The sequence below is a fragment of the Hemibagrus wyckioides genome, linkage group LG16 (genome assembly GCF_019097595.1).
Source record: "Hemibagrus wyckioides isolate EC202008001 linkage group LG16, SWU_Hwy_1.0, whole genome shotgun sequence".
NCBI lineage: Eukaryota > Metazoa > Chordata > Actinopteri > Siluriformes > Bagridae > Hemibagrus > Hemibagrus wyckioides.
The window spans coordinates 18,768,517-18,789,214 of NC_080725.1; the positions used below are offsets into that span (position 1 = coordinate 18,768,517).

The 20,698-nt window shown below is 34.4% G+C and overlaps 1 protein-coding gene across 1 annotated transcript in view; it reads left to right on the plus strand.

Moving 5' to 3' along the window:
• Nucleotides 1-8,596: 8,596 nt before the first annotated feature.
• Nucleotides 8,597-20,698, plus strand: part of LOC131366730 (uncharacterized) — a 38,610-nt gene continuing 26,508 nt past the window's right edge. Inside the window, exons 1-17 of the mRNA XM_058411433.1 lie at nucleotides 8,597-8,693; nucleotides 9,283-9,417; nucleotides 10,178-10,312; nucleotides 10,405-10,438; nucleotides 10,520-10,605; nucleotides 10,821-10,955; nucleotides 11,551-11,685; nucleotides 12,403-12,537; nucleotides 13,814-13,948; nucleotides 14,058-14,231; nucleotides 14,568-14,600; nucleotides 16,075-16,224; nucleotides 16,334-16,507; nucleotides 16,995-17,129; nucleotides 17,222-17,395; nucleotides 17,500-17,532; nucleotides 17,640-17,774. Of these exons, the coding sequence (XP_058267416.1) occupies nucleotides 8,597-8,693; nucleotides 9,283-9,417; nucleotides 10,178-10,312; nucleotides 10,405-10,438; nucleotides 10,520-10,605; nucleotides 10,821-10,955; nucleotides 11,551-11,685; nucleotides 12,403-12,537; nucleotides 13,814-13,948; nucleotides 14,058-14,231; nucleotides 14,568-14,600; nucleotides 16,075-16,224; nucleotides 16,334-16,507; nucleotides 16,995-17,129; nucleotides 17,222-17,395; nucleotides 17,500-17,532; nucleotides 17,640-17,774 (2,035 nt within the window). The remainder of the gene's footprint in view (nucleotides 8,694-9,282; nucleotides 9,418-10,177; nucleotides 10,313-10,404; nucleotides 10,439-10,519; nucleotides 10,606-10,820; nucleotides 10,956-11,550; nucleotides 11,686-12,402; nucleotides 12,538-13,813; nucleotides 13,949-14,057; nucleotides 14,232-14,567; nucleotides 14,601-16,074; nucleotides 16,225-16,333; nucleotides 16,508-16,994; nucleotides 17,130-17,221; nucleotides 17,396-17,499; nucleotides 17,533-17,639; nucleotides 17,775-20,698) is intronic.

Below are 20,698 nucleotides of genomic sequence, written 5' to 3' on the forward strand. Positions count from 1 at the left end.
AAGGCTTGGATTAGATGATCAAAAAATAGAATGTTCAAAATTAAAATTCAGGAAGCTGCAACATGATCAACCCCAGACAGTGTGCACACAATACAGAAGGATTAGTATTGTCACTGGACTCAGTATGAACTGTGTATGTGCTCAGTCCAGTTGAATGCAGTCAGTATTCAGGTGAGCATGAACATTGTAAAAGTTATGGGTTTTGGGAAATGAGTCAGACCAGCCATATTTTTGACCAGCCATATTTCTGCCTCAGTGGATCAATTAAGATAAAAAAAACTATTTATCCATCCATCCATCCAGACTGTAATCCTTATGTTATAAACTGCCATGAACATGAATACACTTTAAGCTACATTAACAATTATTACACAACTTTACATGAGTAATAACTTATCTTTTTTTCCTATTTCAGTTAAGTTCTACAGATGGTCAAATGAATCACTTAAGAGAAAAACGAAATGGTAAATAGCAACTCTGATGTAACAATAAAACAATTCTGTTATAAGATTTTAAAGTAATCCTACAGTATATATCTGTCTGTTTTTGTTTTCATTTTAAACCACATCACACTAATCACATTAATAACCAAAATTATATTTGTTTCCAGTAAACACCAACATACTTGAATACATTGTGATCATAGAGGTGAATGTAACAGGAATTATTTTGCTTGACCAAATCAAATCATCTCTGGAGTCCATTAGACCTTTAGAAATAGACAATGCCATAGAAATTGATGGGTTGAACATTACAACAGGTGAGCTCTTTTATTATTATAGTAAATTTGCAATGTAACAAGGGTATTTAAAGATAAAACTATGATGGAATTTAAACTAAGAAGTTAAAAAAGAAAGATTAAAAATAAATAGAGTACACATTTAAATATAAATGATTTAGGTTTCCAGATTATGAATGAATTTTTGATCTGTGGCAGATGTAAGATTGTTAGACCATGGTTTTAAATATTATGTAAATTTATTTCATTTCATTTCACCATCTGGAAAGTAGGATACATCTTGCTAGACTGATATCATTAAGAATTCTTCAGCTGAAGTCTAGGCTTGTTTTAAAGCTTTTTCTGAGCCAAAATGAAATATATCCTGACCACCATACCATGCCTTCATCAACAGCCTGGCAGAAATTCTATACTTTAAAACACACAATAACCTTTCTCAAGAGATACTTTACCAACTTTTCATTCAACCATAAAGTAACCTTTCAGACTACAGCAGGCTTGAAACCTGGAAAAACTACAGCATGGAAATGAGCTACACCCTAGATTTAATACAAGTTTAATGCAAGACATAAAATTAACATACATTTCTGGCATTTTGGCAGACACCCTTATTCAGAGCAACTTACAATTTATTTTATTTTGTACAGCTGAGCAAAAGAGGGTTAAGGGCCGTGGTCAGGGGCCCAGTACTGGCAGATTGGTGGACCTGGGATTCCAACTAACAACCATTTGAGCAGTAGCCCAACACCATAACCACTAAGCTACCACATTCACATACTGCAGTGGCTGTGCAGAGATTAGAAGTGGATAGAGCTAGCATTGTGTGAACCCAAGTCCTCTCTGTACACCCTCAGTTATGTAATGTGACTTGACTTAATTAAAATGACTGAAATAAAATTTCCTTGTTCTGGTGGGTAAACTGTAACACCAGCTTCTCATCCACTTATGTTCTCTGCCTAATATATTGTTTATGACCATATCTTGCCTAGACCTGTTTCCAATTTCTCTGATTGCTTATTGGATCTGGTTGCCAATTCAAGTAACTGCCCCTGGGACCACATTTATTGGATTCTATATCAGATTATACTACCCACAGTATTTTGGTGCATGGCCAGACCTATTTATCTGCCCACAATTCTGACATTTTGTATCTTAAACATCTGGCACATAGATCCATATTCTGTGTTAGTGCCCCCACCCCTATATTTTAGAAATAATTACCAAGATAATCCCTTGTTACTGTTAGAACAACCCTGTGTACATTTATAAGGTTTTATCAGCTAAATATCACAGTACTTTCTACCTTCGTGCTATTTCTTCATAGGGACTTGTCTGAAAAACAATTGATTTCTCTAGTAACATCTCATCTTGCTATTTATTTATTAATTAATAAATTCTTTGAGAACTTAAAATTTGGTCATAACAATATCAATGGGCAAATGCAGAAAAGTATGATCTAACTAAACAACATGCAAATCTAAAGAGTAGTCAAAAGCCAAGGGATGGGTGAAAACAGGAATATCAATCAGTGTATACATAGCTTGAGGTTGGAAAGACTTCTCTAAGCCATGCATTTGATGACCTTATATCTTCTATTACAAGGATATAACCAGGAAACACTAGATTAATTCTCAGGGGAGGGAAACTCCTGCTGACAAAGACATGTAAATATGGCCTCTATAATCACATAATCAAGTTCAGTCCTGAACTATTCTTTACTATTCTTTTTCCAGTATGCCAGCCAAATGACTCTGAATTCCAGTGCAGATGTGAAGATCAATATGTTTGGCCATACACTAATTGCATTACTTATAATGCCTGTGATAACCTAAATGAAAGCACATGTACCTGTATCAGTGCCATTCCCAGTGATGGACAGATGTGTGTGCCAAAAAGTGGTAAGAGGAAATTTGTATATAAGTATATTTTAAGAAATGACTTTAAATAACTTTTCATGTATTAACATTGCCCATTTTCTTTCTTCCTTTCTTTCTTTCTTTCTTTCTTTCTTTCTTTCTTTCTTTCTTTCTTTCTTTCTTTCTTTCTTTCAGAACTGCCATTCTTCGACTTTCTGGTTGAAATCGAGATGAATGCTACAAGCACAACAGTGACAGATGAACTGAGAAACAACCTAATAATACTCAGTTTCCCAATTTCATCTGTTCATGTAGCAAAATTCACAGATGTGGAAATTACAACAGGTAAGTGTATGTGTTTGGAAATATTCTAAAGTCACTGCAATATATCATGCTGTATTCTGTGTTTGTGTTTATTGGGGACATGGATTAGAGGTGGAAGTGTACAACATCCTTAAAGTGTTTCATTTAAAGATTTTTTCTTTACATCCTTTCCTTCAGTCACAAACTTTGTTTTCTATAATGCTGTTCTATGTAGTACCACAGACAGAGAATTCCATTACTATTTAAAACACAGTTATAAGTTAGGTGTAATAGGCAATGAGTAGAAGAAGGACTCAAGCATGTAATACAGTATGCTGTCTATTAAGGGTAATACCAAAAGTCATGGTCAAATCCACAGCCAGGGTAACATAACAGGATGACTGCATATACATAAGCACAATCGAATATATAGACAGAGATCAGAAACAGGAAGTCAAAATGGAGGTATTGAAGACAAGGAAAGATGACAAGGGAAAACCAGGCTTAGACCTAAAAATCACGTGCAAGAGCTAAAAGAATGAGCCGATTAGTATCTAAACATAAAATAGGCTGGTACAATAAGGATTACACTATGGATGGGGAGAAGACACAAGTCAAAACAAACAAGAATATTAAATTTTGACATGATTTTCTGTTCCACAGTGTGCAGTTTGAATGGTACTGAATATCAGTGCAGGTGTGAGGATCAATATTTCTTTCCTTGTGAAAAGTGCACACTATATGGGTCTTGTGATGATGTCAATAATTCATGTGACTGCATCAACGCTTTTCCAAATGATGGACAATACTGCCAACCAGTGAATGAGCTGTGTATGTATGTATGATATGTAACATGAAAAATAAAGCAGGTGTGATGGATGTTCTACCAATACTTCATTAGTATACATTGGCCAGTTGTAACAGTTTTCATAAAACCAGTGCCAAAATAAAAACTGATGTAAAAAATGTATATTCATGTTTGCAGATATGTTTCTTATGAAGTAAGAGTGGAATAAATAGACTTTATTGTAATTTTTAATCATGATGTTGTTTTCACTTCATAGATGCCTTTACATGTCCAGCTGTAATGCCCACAGGTGATCTCAATACACTCCAATAATTACTGTGTAATTTGAACTAAAATAGTATTGTATAGTTGTGCCAAATTTCTTTTCACCTGTCTCTCAGCTGATTATCTAACTGAGATTGAGATCGATGGAGAAGATATAACATTCCTGAAACAACTTAGGAACATTTCAGCAGCACTCATTTTCCCCGTTATGAATAATAACATCAGTATAACAGAAATGAACATCACTACAGGTAACTGGCTTTTCTTTGTTTGATATAACTTACCATCTCAGTGAGATATTGGTTTAGACCCAACTTATAGCAGATTATTGGCCTGATTTTCTATTCCACAGTGTGCAGGTTGAATGGTACTGAATATCAGTGCAGGTGTGAGGATCTGTATTTCTGGCCACGTGAAAAGTGCACATTGTATAGGTCTTGTAATAAAGTCACCAATTTCTCATGTGACTGCATCAACGGTCTTACAAATGAAGGACACTTCTGCCAACCAATAGCTGAGCTGACTAGTATGTATGAAATGTCTGATGAATGATCTTGAATTTGTATTCTCTTGATATTTACGTTTGTGTTGCATTAAACATGTTTGCAGATATGTTTCTATTGATAAAACTGAAGTGAGACTAGGGCAAAAAAACAAATGTATTGTTCTTTTCATTTGATAGATAACACTAGTGGTCCATCTTTAACACCGACAGGTAAAACAAACACACACCAATAACAATAAAACATGCCATTAAATAAATGGAAACCATTGTATTTTTGGCTACAATAAAACAGTATTTTTAGGCAAAATATCTTTTCACCTCTTCCCCAGCTGAATATCTGATTGAGATTGAGATTGATGAAGTAGATATGAGAGTCTTGATGTTACTGAGGAACCTTTCATCAACATTCAGCATAAATAGTAACGTCAATATGACTGTAATGAACATCACTACAGGTAACTGAATTTTAGAGTATTTACAGGAATTTTAGAGATTGTCTTTACCTATGAAATCATTGTCATGATATCATTACCCAGTCATTGTCATGATTTTCTGTTCCACAGTGTGCAGTTTAAATGAAACTGAATATCAGTGCAGATGTGAGGATCAGTATTTCTGGCCATGTGAAAAGTGCACATTGTATGGGTCTTGTGATGATGTCACCAATTCCTCATGTGGCTGCATTACTGCTCTTCCAAATGATGGACACTTCTGCCAACCAATCAATGAGCTGACTAGTATGTATGATATGAGAGCGATAATTCTCTTTTTAATCAGAATTTTGTTTTAACTTGATACCTGTCCAGCTGTATTATTATTATTATTATTATTATTATTATTATTATTATTATTATTATTATTATTATTATGCTTAATAAGAATTAAACTGAAAATCTTTCCCTAGATATTTAACACATTTGAAGATATTTTTCATCTGAGAAGCTTCTTTAAGTGAGAATCTGGTAAATAAACAGCATTTCTTAGAAATATTTAATATTAATGTTTGTTTTTAATTTACAGATATCTCTACATGTCCAACTGTGACACACACAGGTAAAATGAACATACTCCAAGAATTATGATATTTCCATTATTTTGCAAATTTGACCACAGTAATATTGAATATTTAATCTGGATTTCTTTGCACCATTCCCCCAGCTGAATATCTGTTTGAGATTGAGATTGATGCAGTCGACATAACAGACTTGATGTTACTGAGAAACCTTTCAGCAACAATGAGTTCACCCTCCAAAAATAGTAACATCAATATGACTGAATTGAACATCACTACAGGTATCTGACTATTAAAGCATTTTAGAAATTGTCTTTACCTATTGTACTAGTTATGCATTGACATTATGTTCTATGTATTTTCTATTCCACAGTGTGCAGTTTGAATGGTACTGAATATTGGTGCAGGTGTGAGGATCAGTATTTCTGGCCATGTGAAAGGTGCACAGTGTATGTGTCTTGTGATTACATCACTGAATCCTCATGTAGCTGCATCAACTCACTTCCAGATGATGGACATTTCTGTCAACCAATCAATGAGCTGACTAGTATGTATGATATGGAACATGAAAGTGGTAATTCTCATGATTTATGATTAAGTATATAATGTTTATTAGTCCTTTTGACTCATGCTTTTTTTATTATTTTATAGACAACTCTACCTGCCCACCTGTAACACCCACAGGTACAACAAATACTCCAGTAATGTCAAAAACTTTTGTAAATTCTCACTTGAGTTCCTTCACTTTGTAATTATGGCAACAATTATATATTTATCTACCTTTCTCTCAGATGAATATATGATTGAGATTGAGGTTGTTGCAGTAGATATGACTGTACTGAAACTTCTAAGAAACCTTTCAGCAACACTCAGTTCACCCTCCACAAATAGTAACATCAATACGACTGAAATGAACATCACTACAGGTAACCTACATTTGAAGCATTTTAAAGATTGTCTTTACTTGTTGTAATAGTTATGCACTGACATTATAACCAGGCCAAACATTGTCATGATTTTTTATTCCACAGTGTGTACTGTGAATAGGACTGAATATCAGTGCAGGTGTGAGGATCTGTATTTCTGGCCATGTGAAAAGTGCTCACTATATGGGTCTTGTAATAACGTCACCAATTTCTCATGTGACTGCATTAACGCTCTTCCAAATGATGGACACTTCTGCCATCCAATAGCTGAGCTGACTAGTATGTATGAAATGTCTGATGAATGAACTTGATATAATGTTTTTTTTCCCTTGATATTTATGTATGTGTTGCTTTGAACATGTTTGCCGATATGTTTCTATTGATAAAACTGAAGTTAAACTAGGGCAAAAAAATTTGAACTGTTCTTTTCATTTGATTGATAACACTAGTGGTCCATCTTTAACACTGACAGGTAAAACAAACACACACCAATAACTACAAGTAAATATGTGATTGAACAAAATAAAAACCATTGTATTTTTGGCTACAATAAAATAGTATCTTTATGCAAAATTTCTTTTCACTTCTTCCCCAGCTGAATATCTGATTGAGATTGAGATTGATGAAGTAGATATGACAGTCTTGATGTTACTGAGGAACCTTTCATCAACATTCAGTTCACCCTGCAAAAATAGTAACATCCGTATGACTGTAATGAACATCACTACAGGTAACTGAATTTTAGATCATTTATAGGCAATTCAGGGATTTTCCTTTACATATGAAATCATTGTCATGATATCATTACCCAATCATTGTCATCATTTTCTGTTCCACAGTGTGCAGTTTAAATGAAACTGAATATCAGTGCAGATGTGAGGATCAGTATTTCTGGTCATGTGAAAAGTGCACATTGTATGGGTCTTGTGATGATGTCACCAATTCCTCATGTGGCTGCATTACTGCTCTTCCAAATGATGGACACTTCTGCCAACCAATCAATGAGCTGACTAGTATGTATGATATGATTGCAGTAATTATCTTGAGTAACTTTTCATTCAGAATTTTGTTTTTACATGATACCTGTCCAGCTGTTTTATTATTATTATTATTATTATTATTATTATTATTATTATTATTATTATTATTATTATTATTATTATTATAAATAATAATAATAATAATGCTTAATAAGAATTATACTGAAAAACTTTGCCCTCGATATTTAACACAACTGAAGATATTTTTCATCTGAGAAGGTTCTTTAAGTGAGAATCTGGTAAATAAACAGCATTTCTTAGTAATATTTAATATTACTTTTGGTTTTTATTTACAGATATCTCTACATGTCCAACTGAGACACACACAGGTAAAATGAACATACTCCAAGAAGTATGATATTTCCATTATGTTGCAAATTTGACCACAGTAATATTGAATATTTAATCTGGATTTCTTTGCACCATTCCCCCAGCTGAATATCTGTTTGAGATTGAGATTGATGCAGTCGACATAACAGACTTGATGTTACTGAGGAACCTTTCAGCAAAAATAAGTTCACCCATTAAAAGTAGTAACATCAGTATGACTGAATTGAACATCACAACAGGTATCTGACTATTAAAGCATTTTAGAAATTGTCTTTATCTATTGTAATAGTTATGGATTGACATTATATTGCAATATTTAACAAAAGAGCTCAAACATTGCCATGATTTTCTATTCCACAGTGTGCAGTTTGAATGGTACTGAATATCGGTGCAGGTGTGAGGATCAGTATTTCTGGCCATGTGAAAGGTGCACAGTGTATGTGTCTTGTGATTACATCACTGAATCCTCATGTAGCTGCATCAACTCACTTCCAGATGATGGACATTTCTGTCAACCAATCAATGAGCTGACTAGTATGTATGATATGGAACATGAAAGTGGTAATTCTCATGAATTAGGATTAAGTATAACGTTTATTAGTCCTTTTGACTCATGCTTTTTTTTTATTTTATAGATAACTCTACCTGTCCAGCTGTAACACCCACAGGTACAACAAATACTCCAGTAATGACAAGAACTTTTGTAAATTCTCACTTGAGTTCCTTCACTTTGTAATTATGGCAACAATTATATATTTATCTACCTTTCTCTCAGATGAATATATGATTGAGATTGAGGTTGTTGCAGTAGATATGACTGTACTGAAACTTCTAAGAAACCTTTCAGCAACACTCAGTTCACCCTCCAAAAGCAGTGACATCAATACGACTGAAATGAACATCACTACAGGTAACCTACATTTGAATCATTTTAAAGATTGTCTTTACTTGTTGTAATAGTTATGCACTGACATTATAACCAGGCCAAACATTGTCATGATTTTCTATTCTACAGTGTGTACTGTGAATGGGACTGAATATCAGTGCAGGTGTGAGGATCAGTATTTCTGGCCATGTGAAAAGTGCACATTGTATGAGTCTTGTAATAACGTCACCAATTTCTCATGTGACTGCATTAACGCTCTTCCAAATGATGGACACTGCTGCCAAGCAATAGCTGAGCTGACTAGTATGTATGAAATGTCTGATAAATGATCTTGAATTTGTATTCCCTTCATATTTACGTATGTGTTGCATTAAACATGTTTGCCGATATGTTTCTATTGATAAAACTGAAGTTAAACTAGGGCAAAAAAATTTGAACTGTTCTTTTCATTTGATAGATAACACTAGTGGTCCATCTTTAACACCGACAGGTAAAACAAACACACACCAATAACTACAAGTAAACATATGATTAAAATAATTGGAAACCATTGTATTGTTGGCTAAAATAAAATAGTATCTTTAGGCAAAATTTCTTTTCACTTCTTCCCCAGCTGAATATCTGATTGAGATTGAGATTGATGAAGTAGATATGACAGTCTTGATGTTACTGAGGAACCTTTCATCAACATTCAGTTCACCCTGCAAAAATAGTAACATCCGTATGACTGTAATGAACATCACTACAGGTAACTGAATTTTAGATCATTTATAGGCAATTCAGGGATTTTCCTTTACATATGAAATCATTGTCATGATATCATTACCCAATCATTGTCATCATTTTCTGTTCCACAGTGTGCAGTTTAAATGAAACTGAATATCAGTGCAGATGTGAGGATCAGTATTTCTGGTCATGTGAAAAGTGCACATTGTATGGGTCTTGTGATGATGTCACCAATTCCTCATGTGGCTGCATTACTGCTCTTCCAAATGATGGACACTTCTGCCAACCAATCAATGAGCTGACTAGTATGTATGATATGATTGCAGTAATTTTCATGAGAAACTTTTTAATCAGAATTTTGTCTTTACATGATACCTGTCCAGCTATATTATTATTATTGTTATTATTATTATTATTATTAGTAGTAGTAGTAGTAGTAGTTTGATAATAATAATAATAATAATAATAATAATAATAATAATAATAATAATAATGCTTGAAAAGAATTAAACTGAAAATCTTTCCCTAGATATTTAACACATTTGAAGATATTTTTCATCTGAGAAGGTTCTTTAAGTGAGAATCTGGTAAATAAACAGCATTTTTTAGTAATATTTAATATTACTTTTGGTTTTTATTTACAGATATCTCTACATGTCCAACTGTGACACACACAGGTAAAATGAACATACTCCAAGAATGATGATATTTCCATTATTTTGCAAGTTTGACCACAGTAGTATTGAATATTTAATCTGGATTTCTTTGCACCATTCCCCCAGCTGAATATCTGTTTGAGATTGAGATTGATGCAGTCGACATAACAGACTTGATGTTACTGAGGAACCTTTCAGCAACAATAAGTTCACCCATTAAAAGTAGTAACATCAATATGACTGAATTGAACATCACTACAGGTATCTGACTATTAAAGCATTTTAGAAATTTTCTTTACCTATTGTAATAGTTATGCATTGACATTATGTTCTATGTATTTTCTATTCCACAGTGTGCAGTTTGAATGGTACTGAATATTGGTGCAGGTGTGAGGATCAGTATTTCTGGCCATGTGAAAGGTGCACAGTGTATGTGTCTTGTGATTATGTCACTGAATCCTCATGTAGCTGCATCAACTCACATCCAGATGATGGACATTTCTGTCAACCAATCAATGAGCTGACTAGTATGTACGATATGGAACATGAAAGTGGTAATTCTCATGAATTATGATTAAGTATATAATGTTTATTAGTCCTTTTGATTCATGCATTTTTTTATTTTATAGATAACTCTACCTGCCCACCAGTAACACCCACAGGTACAACAAATACTCCAGTAATGTCAAAAACTTTTGTAAATTCTCACTTGAGTTCCTTCACTTTGTAATTATGGCAACAATTATATATTTATCTACCTTTCTCTCAGATGAATATATGATTGAGATTGAGGTTGTTGCAGTAGATATGACTGTACTGAAACTTCTAAGAAACCTTTCAGCAACACTCAGTTCACCCTCCAAAAGCAGTGACATCAATACGACTGAAATGAACATCACTACAGGTAACCTACATTTGAATCATTTTAAAGATTGTCTTTACTTGTTGTAATAGTTATGCACTGACATTATAACCAGGCCAAACATTGTCATGATTTTCTATTCTACAGTGTGTACTGTGAATGGGACTGAATATCAGTGCAGGTGTGAGGATCTGTATTTCTGGCCATGTGAAAAGTGCTCACTATATGGGTCTTGTAATAACGTCACCAATTTCTCATGTGACTGCATTAACGCTCTTCCAAATGATGGACACTTCTGCCAACCAATAGCTGAGCTGACTAGTATGTATGAAATGTCTGATGAATGAACTTGATATAATGTTTTTTTTCCCTTCATATTTACGTATGTGTTGCATTAAACATGTTTGCCGATATGTTTCTATTGATAAAACTGAAGTTAAACTAGGGCAAAAAAATTTGAACTGTTCTTTTCATTTGATTGATAACACTAGTGGTCCATCTTTAACACTGACAGGTAAAACTAACACACACCAATAACTACAAGTAAATATGCGATTGAACAAAATAAAAACCATTGTATTTTTGGCTACAATAAAATAGTATCTTTATGCAAAATTTCTTTTCACCTCTCCGCCAGCTGAATATCTGATTGAGATTGAGATTGATGAAGTAGATATGACAGTCTTGATGTTACTGAGGAACCTTTCATCAACATTCAGTTCACCCTGCACAAATAGTAACGTCAATATCACTGCAATGAACATCACTACAGGTAACTGAATTTTAGAGCATTTATAGGCATTTTAGAGATTGTCGTTTTCGTATGAAATCATTGTCATGATATCATTACCCAATCATTGTCATTATTTTCTGTTCTACAGTGTGCAGTTTAAATGAAACTGAATATCAGTGCAGATGTGAGGATCAATATTTCTGGCCATGTGAAAAGTGCACATTGTATGGGTCTTGTGATGATGTTACCAATTCCTCATGTGGCTGCATTACTGCTCTTCCAAATGATGGACACTTCTGCCAACCAATCAATGAGCTGACTAGTATGCATGATATGAAAGCGATAATTATCTTGAGTAACTTTTCATTCAGAATTTTGTTTTTCCATGATCCCTGTCCAGCTGTTTTATTATTATTATTATTATTATTATTATTATTATTATTATTATTATAAATAATAATAATAATGCTTAAAATGAATTGTATTGAAAAACTTTGCCCCAGATATTTAACACATTTGAAGAAATTTTTCATCTGAGAAGGTTCTTTAAGTGAGAATCTGGTAAATAAACAGCATTTCATAGTAATATTTAATATTACTTTTGGTTTTAATTTACAGATATCTCTACATGTCCAACTGAGACACACACAGGTAAAATGAACATACTCCAAGAAGTATGATATTTCCATTATGTTGCAAATTTGACCACAGTAGTATTGAATATTCATTCTGGATTTCTTTGCACCATTCCCCCAGCTGAATATCTGTTTGAGATTGAGATTGATGCAGTCGACATAACAGACTTGATGTTACTGAGGAACCTTTCAGCAAAAATAAGTTCACCCATTAAAAGTAGTAACATCAGTATGACTGAATTGAACATCACAACAGGTATCTGACTATTAAAGCATTTTAGAAATTGTCTTTACCTATTGTAATAGTTATGGATTGACATTATATTGCAATATTTAACAAAAGAGCTCAAACATTGCCATGATTTTCTATTCCACAGTGTGCAGTTTGAATGGTACTGAATATCGGTGCAGGTGTGAGGATCAGTATTTCTGGCCATGTGAAAGGTGCACAGTGTATGTGTCTTGTGATTACGTCACTGAATCCTCATGTAGCTGCATCAACTCACTTCCAGATGATGGACATTTCTGTCAACCAATCAATGAGCTGACTAGTATGTATGATAGGGAACATGAAAGTGGTAATTCTCATGAATTAGGATTAAGTATAACGTTTATTAGTCCTTTTGATTCATGCATTTTTTTATTTTATAGATAACTCTACCTGCCCACCAGTAACACCCACAGGTACAACAAATACTCCAGTAATGTCAAAAACTTTTGTAAATTCTCACTTGAGTTCCTACACTTTGTAATTATGGCTACAATTATATATTTATCTACCTTTCTCTCAGATCAATATATGATTGAGATTGAGGTTGTTGCAGTAGATATGACTGTACTGAAACTTCTAAGAAACCTTTCAGCAACACTCAGTTCACCTTCCACAAATAGTAACATCAGTACGACTGAAATGAACATCACTACAGGTAAATTACATTTGAAATATTTTAAAAATTGTCTTTACCTATTGTAATAGTTATGCACTGACATTATTTTGCAACACTTAGTAAAACCAGGCCAAATATTGTGGTAATTTTTTAATCCACAGTGTGTACTGTGAATGGTACTGAATATCAGTGCAGGTGTGAGGATCTGTATTTCTGGCCATGTGAAAAGTGCACATTGTATGAGTCTTGTAATAACGTCACCAATTTCTTGTGTGACTGCATCAACGGTCTTCCAAATGATGGACACTTCTGCCAACCAATAGCTGAGCTGACTAGTATGTATGAAATGTCTGATAAATGATCTTGAATTTGTATTCTCTTGATATTTACGTTTGTGTTGCATTAAACATGTTTGCCGATATGTTTCTACTGATAAAAGTGAAGTGAGACTAGGGCAAAAAAAAATTTACTGTTCTTTTCATTTGATAGATAACACTAGTGGTCCATCTTTAACACCGACAGGTAAAACAAACACACACCAATAACTACAAGTAAACATATGATTAAAATAATTGGAAACCATTGTATTGTTGGCTACAATAAAATAGTATCTTTAGGCAAAATTTCTTTTCACTTCTTCCCCAGCTGAATATCTGATTGAGATTGAGATTGATGAAGTAGATATGACAGTCTTGATGTTACTGAGGAACCTTTCATCAACATTCAGTTCACCCTGCAAAAATAGTAACATCTGTATGACTGTAATGAACATCACTACAGGTAACTGAATTTTAGATCATTTATAGGCAATTCAGGGATCTTCTTTTTCATATGAAATCATTGTCATTATATCATTACCCAATCATTGTCATCATTTTCTGTTCCACAGTGTGCAGTTTAAATGAAACTGAATATCAGTGCAGATGTGAGGATCAGTATTTCTGGCCATGTGAAAAGTGCACATTGTATGGGTCTTGTGATGATGTCACCAATTCCTCATGTGGCTGCATTACTGCTCTTCCAAATGATGGACACTTCTGCCAACCAATCAATGAGCTGACTAGTATGTATGATATGATTGCAGTAATTTTCATGAGAAACTTTTTAATCAGAATTTTGTCTTTACATGATACCTGTCCAGCTATATTATTATTATTGTTATTATTATTATTAGTAGTAGTAGTAGTAGTAGTAGTTTGATAATAATAATAATAATAATAATAATAATAATAATAATAATAATAATAATGCTTGAAAAGAATTAAACTGAAAATCTTTCCCTAGATATTTAACACATTTGAAGATATTTTTCATCTGAGAAGGTTCTTTAAGTGAGAATCTGGTAAATAAACAGCATTTTTTAGTAATATTTAATATTACTGTTGGTTTTAATCTACAGATATCTCTACATGTCCAACTGTGACACACACAGGTAAAATGAACATACTCCAAGAATTATGATATTTCCATTATTTTGCAAATTTGACCACAGTAATATTGAATATTTAATCTGGATTTCTTTGCACCATTCCCCCAGCTGAATATCTGTTTGAGATTGAGATTGATGCAGTCGACATAACAGACTTGATGTTACTGAGAAACCTTTCAGCAACAATGAGTTCACCCTCCAAAAATAGTAACATCAATATGACTGAATTGAACTTCACTACAGGTATCTGACTATTAATGCATTTTAGAAATTGTCTATACCTATTGTAATAGTTATGCATTGACATTATGTTCTATGTATTTTCTATTCCACAGTGTGCAGTTTGAATGGTACTGAATATCGGTGCAGGTGTGAGGATCAGTATTTCTGGCCATGTGAAAGGTGCACAGTGTATGTGTCTTGTGATTACATCACTGAATCCTCATGTAGCTGCATCAACTCACTTCCAGATGATGGACATTTCTGTCAACCAATCAGTGAGCTGACTAGTATGTACGATATGGAACATGAAAGTGGTAATTCTCATGAATTATGATTAAGTATATAATGTTTATTAGTCCTTTTGATTCATGCATTTTTTTATTTTATAGATAACTCTACCTGTCCAGCTGTAACATCCACAGGTACAACAAATACTCCAGTAATGACAAGAACTTTTGTAAATTCTCACTTGAGTTCCTTCACTTTGTAATTATGGCAACAATTATATATTTATCTACCTTTCTCTCAGATGAATATATGATTGAGATTGAGGTTGTTGCAGTAGATATGAGTGTACTGAAACTTCTAAGAAACCTTTCAGCAACACTCAGTTCACCCTCCAAAAGCAGTGACATCAACACGACTGAAATGAACATCACTACAGGTAACCTACATTTGAATCATTTTAAAAATTGTCTTTACCTATTGTAATAGTTATGCACTGACATTATTTTGCAACACTTAGCAAAACCAGGCCAAATATTGTGGTAATTTTTTATTCCACAGTGTGTACTGTGAATGGTACTGAATATCAGTGCAGGTGTGAGCATCAGTATTTCTGGCCATGTGAAAAGTGCACATTGTATGGGTCTTGTAATAACGTCACCAATTTCTCATGTGACTGCATCAACGGTCTTACAAATGATGGACACTTCTGCCAACCAATAGCTGAGCTGACTAGTATGTATGAAATGTCTGATAAATGATCTTGAATTTGTATTCTCTTGATATTTACGTTTGTGTTGCATTAAACATGTTTGCCGATATGTTTCTACTGATAAAAGTGAAGTGAGACTAGGGCAAAAAAAAATGTACTGTTCTTTTCATTTGATAGATAACACTAGTGGTCCATCTTTAACACCGACAGGTAAAACAAACACACACCAATAACTACAAGTAAACATATGATTAAAATAATTGGAAACCATTGTATTGTTGGCTAAAATAAAATAGTATCTTTATGCAAAATTTCTTTTCACCTCTTCCCCAGCTGAATATCTGATTGAGATTGAGATTGATGAAGTAGATATGACAGTCTTGATGTTACTGAGGAACCTTTCATCAACATTCAGTTCACCCTGCACAAATAGTAACCTCAATATCACTGCAATGAACATCACTACAGGTAACTGAATTTTAGAGCATTTATAGGCATTTTAGAGATTGTCGTTTTCGTATGAAATCATTGTCATGATATCATTACCCAAACATTGTCATTATTTTCTGTTCTACAGTGTGCAGTTTAAATGAAACTGAACATCAGTGCAGATGTGAGGATCAATATTTCTGGCCATGTGAAAAGTGCACATTGTATGGGTCTTGTGATGATGTCACCAATTCCTCATGTGGCTGCGTTACTGCTCTTCCAAATGATGGACACTTCTGCCAACCAATCAATGAGCTGACTAGTATGCATGATATGAAAGCGATAATTATCTTGAGTAACTTTTCATTCAGAATTTTGTTTTTACATGATACCTGTCCAGCTGTTTTATTATTATTATCATTATTATCATTATTATTATTATTATTGTTTTATTATTATTATTATTATTATTATTATTATTATTATTATTATTATTATTATAAATAATAATAATAATAATGCTTAATAAGAATTATACTGAAAAACTTTGCCCTCGATATTTAACACATTTGAAGATATTTTTCATCTGAGAAGGTTCTTTAAGTGAGAATCTGGTAAATAAACAGCATTTTTTAGTAATATTTAATATTACTGTTGGTTTTAATTTACAGATATCTCTACATGTCCAACTGTGACACACACAGGTAAAATGAACATACTCCAAGAAGTACGATATTTCCATTATTTTGCAAGTTTGACCACAGTAGTATTGAATATTTAATCTGGATTTCTTTGCACCATTCCCCCAGCTGAATATCTGTTTGAGATTGAGATTGATGCAGTAGACATAGCAGCCTTGATTTTACTGAGGAACCTTTCAGCAACAATAAGTTCACCCATTAAAAGTAGTAACATCAATATGACTGAATTGAACATCACTACAGGTATCTGACTATTAAAGCATTTTAGAAATTTTCTTTACCTATTGTAATAGTTATGCATTGACATTATGTTCTATGTATTTTCTATTCCACAGTGTGCAGTTTGAATGGTACTGAATATCGGTGCAGGTGTGAGGATCAGTATTTCTGGCCATGTGAAAGGTGCACAGTGTATGTGTCTTGTGATTACGTCACTGAATCCTCATGTGGCTGCATCAATTCACTTCCAGATGATGGACATTTCTGTCAACCAATCAATGAGCTGACTAGTATGTATGATATGCAACATGAAAGTGGTAATTCTCATGATTTATGATTAAGTATATAATGTTTATTAGTCCTTTTGATTCATGCATTTTTTTTTATTTTATAGATAACTCTACCTGCCCACCTGTAACACCCACAGGTACAACAAATACTCCAGTAATGACAAGAACTTTTGTAAATTCTCACTTGAGTTCCTTCACTTTGTAATTATGGCAACAATTATATATTTATCTACCTTTCCCTCAGATGAATATATGATTGAGATTGAGGTTGTTGCAGTAGATATGACTGTACTGAAACTTCTAAGAAACCTTTCAGCAACACTCAGTTCACCCTCCACAAATAGTAACATCAATACGACTGAAATGAACATCACTACAGGTAACCTACATTTGAAGCATTTTAAAGATTGTCTTTACTTGTTGTAATAGTTATGCACTGACATTATAACCAGGCCAAACATTGTCATGATTTTCTATTCTACAGTGTGTACTGTGAATGCTACTGAATATCAGTGCAGGTGTGAGGATCTGTATTTCTGGCCATGTGAAAAGTGCTCACTATATGGGTCTTGTAATAACGTCACCAATTTCTCATGTGACTGCATTAACGCTCTTCCAAATGATGGACACTTCTGCCAACCAATAGCTGAGCTGACTAGTATGTATGAAATGTCTGATGAATGACCTTGATATAATGTTTTTTTTCCCTTGATATTTATGTATATGTTGCTTTGAACATGTTTGCCGATATGTTTCTATTGATAAAACTGAAGTTAAACTATGGCAAACAAATTTGAACTGTTCTTTTCATTTGATTGATAACACTAGTGGTCCATCTTTAACACTGACAGGTAAAACAAACACACACCAATAACTACAAGTAAATATGCGATTGAACAAAATAAAAACCATTGTATTTTTGGCTACAATAAAATAGTATGTTTAGGCAAAATTTCTTTTCACCTCTCCGCCAGCTGAATATCTGATTGAGATTGAGATTGAAGTAGATATGACAGTCTTGATGTTACTGAGGAACCTTTCATCAACATTCAGTTCACCCTGCATAAATAGTAACATCAATATGACTGTCATTAACATCACTACTTGTAACTGAATTTTAGAGCATTTATAGGCATTTTAGAGATTGTCTTTTTTCGTATGAAGTCATTGTCATGATTTTCTGTTCCACAGTGTGCAGTTTAAATGAAACTGAATATCAGTGCAGATGTGAGGATCAGTATTTCTGGCCATGTGAAAAGTGCACATTGTATGGGTCTTGTGATGATGTCACCAATTCCTCATGTGGCTGCATTACTGCTCTTCCAAATGATGGACACTTCTGCCAACCAATCAATGAGCTGACTAGTATGCATGACATGATTTCAATAATTTTCATGAGTAACTTTTTAATTAGAATTTTAACATAATACCTGTCCAGCTGTATCATTATATAATAATAATAATAATAATAATAATAATAATAATAATAATAATAATAACACTTAATAAGATAACATTTGAAGATATTTTTTCTTTAAAAAAATGAAGTGAATATCTGGTAAATAAAACAGCATTTCTATAGTATAGCAGTTTAAATAGCCCACAAAACCAGAAGTAAGCTCATGATGTTAATACTTAGGCGAGGGCTCCCTCTGGTGTACAGGTTGCATATTTACAGAACAACATGTTGTGGGCATATTCAGCCCAGGGGAGAAACTCACTCCATTTATGTTGTTCCTGGCTACAATATGTCCTAAGAAACCTTCCCAGTTCTTGATTGAGCCGCTCTACTTGACCGTTGGACTGAGGGTGGTAGCCAGAACTGAGGTTGACGCTCATTCCCAGTTGTTTACAGAATGCCGACCATACTTGGGAGGTGAACTGTGGACCGTGATCTGACACGATGTCTTCGTGGAGGCCATAGTGACAAAAAACATTCTAGAATATGGCCTGGGCTGTTTCCATGGCCGTGGGTAAATCTTTCAGGGGAATCAGCTTACAGCCTTTTGAGAACCGGTCTATGACCACTGTAGTAAAGTCCTGTGACACTGGGAGGTTCCAGGAGACCCTCGGGCAGCTGGTGGCTTGTCCAGGATTGCGCACAGGCGGAACAAGAATGCACATATTCCTCTGTGTTGTGGTTGAGAGAGGGCCACCAGAATCTCTGTTGTACCAGCCTGATGGTTCTTTGAATACCTGGATGTCCTGAACTTGGGCTTTTGTGAGTCCATTGCAGCACTCTCTGTCGAAGACTTGAGGGAACATAAACTTTCTCTGGTGGGCAGTTTGATGGAGGAGCTTCTGTAGATTGGGCTCGCTCCATTTCCTCCATCAAGTTCCACTGTATTGGAGCTATCTGTACACTTGGTGATAGGATGGGTTCTGGGCACTGTGGCGGGTCGAAGGGATCGTGGATTCGGGACAGGGCGTCTGTTTTCCCATTCTTTAAGCCAGGATGGTAGGAGACCGAAAACTTGAATCAAGTAAAGAAAAGGGCCCATCTGGCTTGGTGAGGGTTGAGATGTTTCGCAAGGTTTCAGTGATCCATGAGTACTAAGAATGGATGGTGGGACCCCTCTAGCCAGTGTCTCCATTCTTCCAGTGCAGCCTTTATTGACAGTAATTCCTGATTCCCACGTCATAGTCCATTTCTGCTGGCATGAGTTTGCGGGAAAAAAAGGTGCACGGATGAACTTTTCCCATGTCAGGTTGTCATTGGGAAAGAACTGCCCCAATACCACACTTTGAGGTGTCCTCTTCCACTATAAATGGCAGCTTGGGATTGTGATGAGGACCGGAGCGGAAGAGAAACACTTTTTAAGCTTTTGAAATGCCCCTTCGGCTTGTTCAGTCCATTTTAATTTCTTTGGCTTACCCTTCAATAGTGATGTGAATGGGCTGGCTACGGAACTGTAATTCCTGATAAAACACCGATAAAAGGCTGCAAAGCCTAAGAACCATTGTAGTTCCTTAATTGTAGTGGGTTCAGGCCAGGACATGATTGCTGAAATCTTGGTTTGGTTCATTTCTACTCCTTGATGTGTAATGACGTTACCCAGAAAGGTGATTGAGGGGTGATGAAATTCACATTTTTCAAGTTTGACATACAGATGGTGTTCAGCAAGACGCTGAAGCACGGCTCGTACATGTGATATATGTTGTTGGAGATTGGATGAATAGATCAGAATATGATCACTGTATGCGATAACGAACTTGTTCAGCATGTCCCGAAAAACTTCATTGATTAGTGATTGGAAGACTGCTGGTGCATTGGTGAGTCCATATGGCATCACAAGATATTCA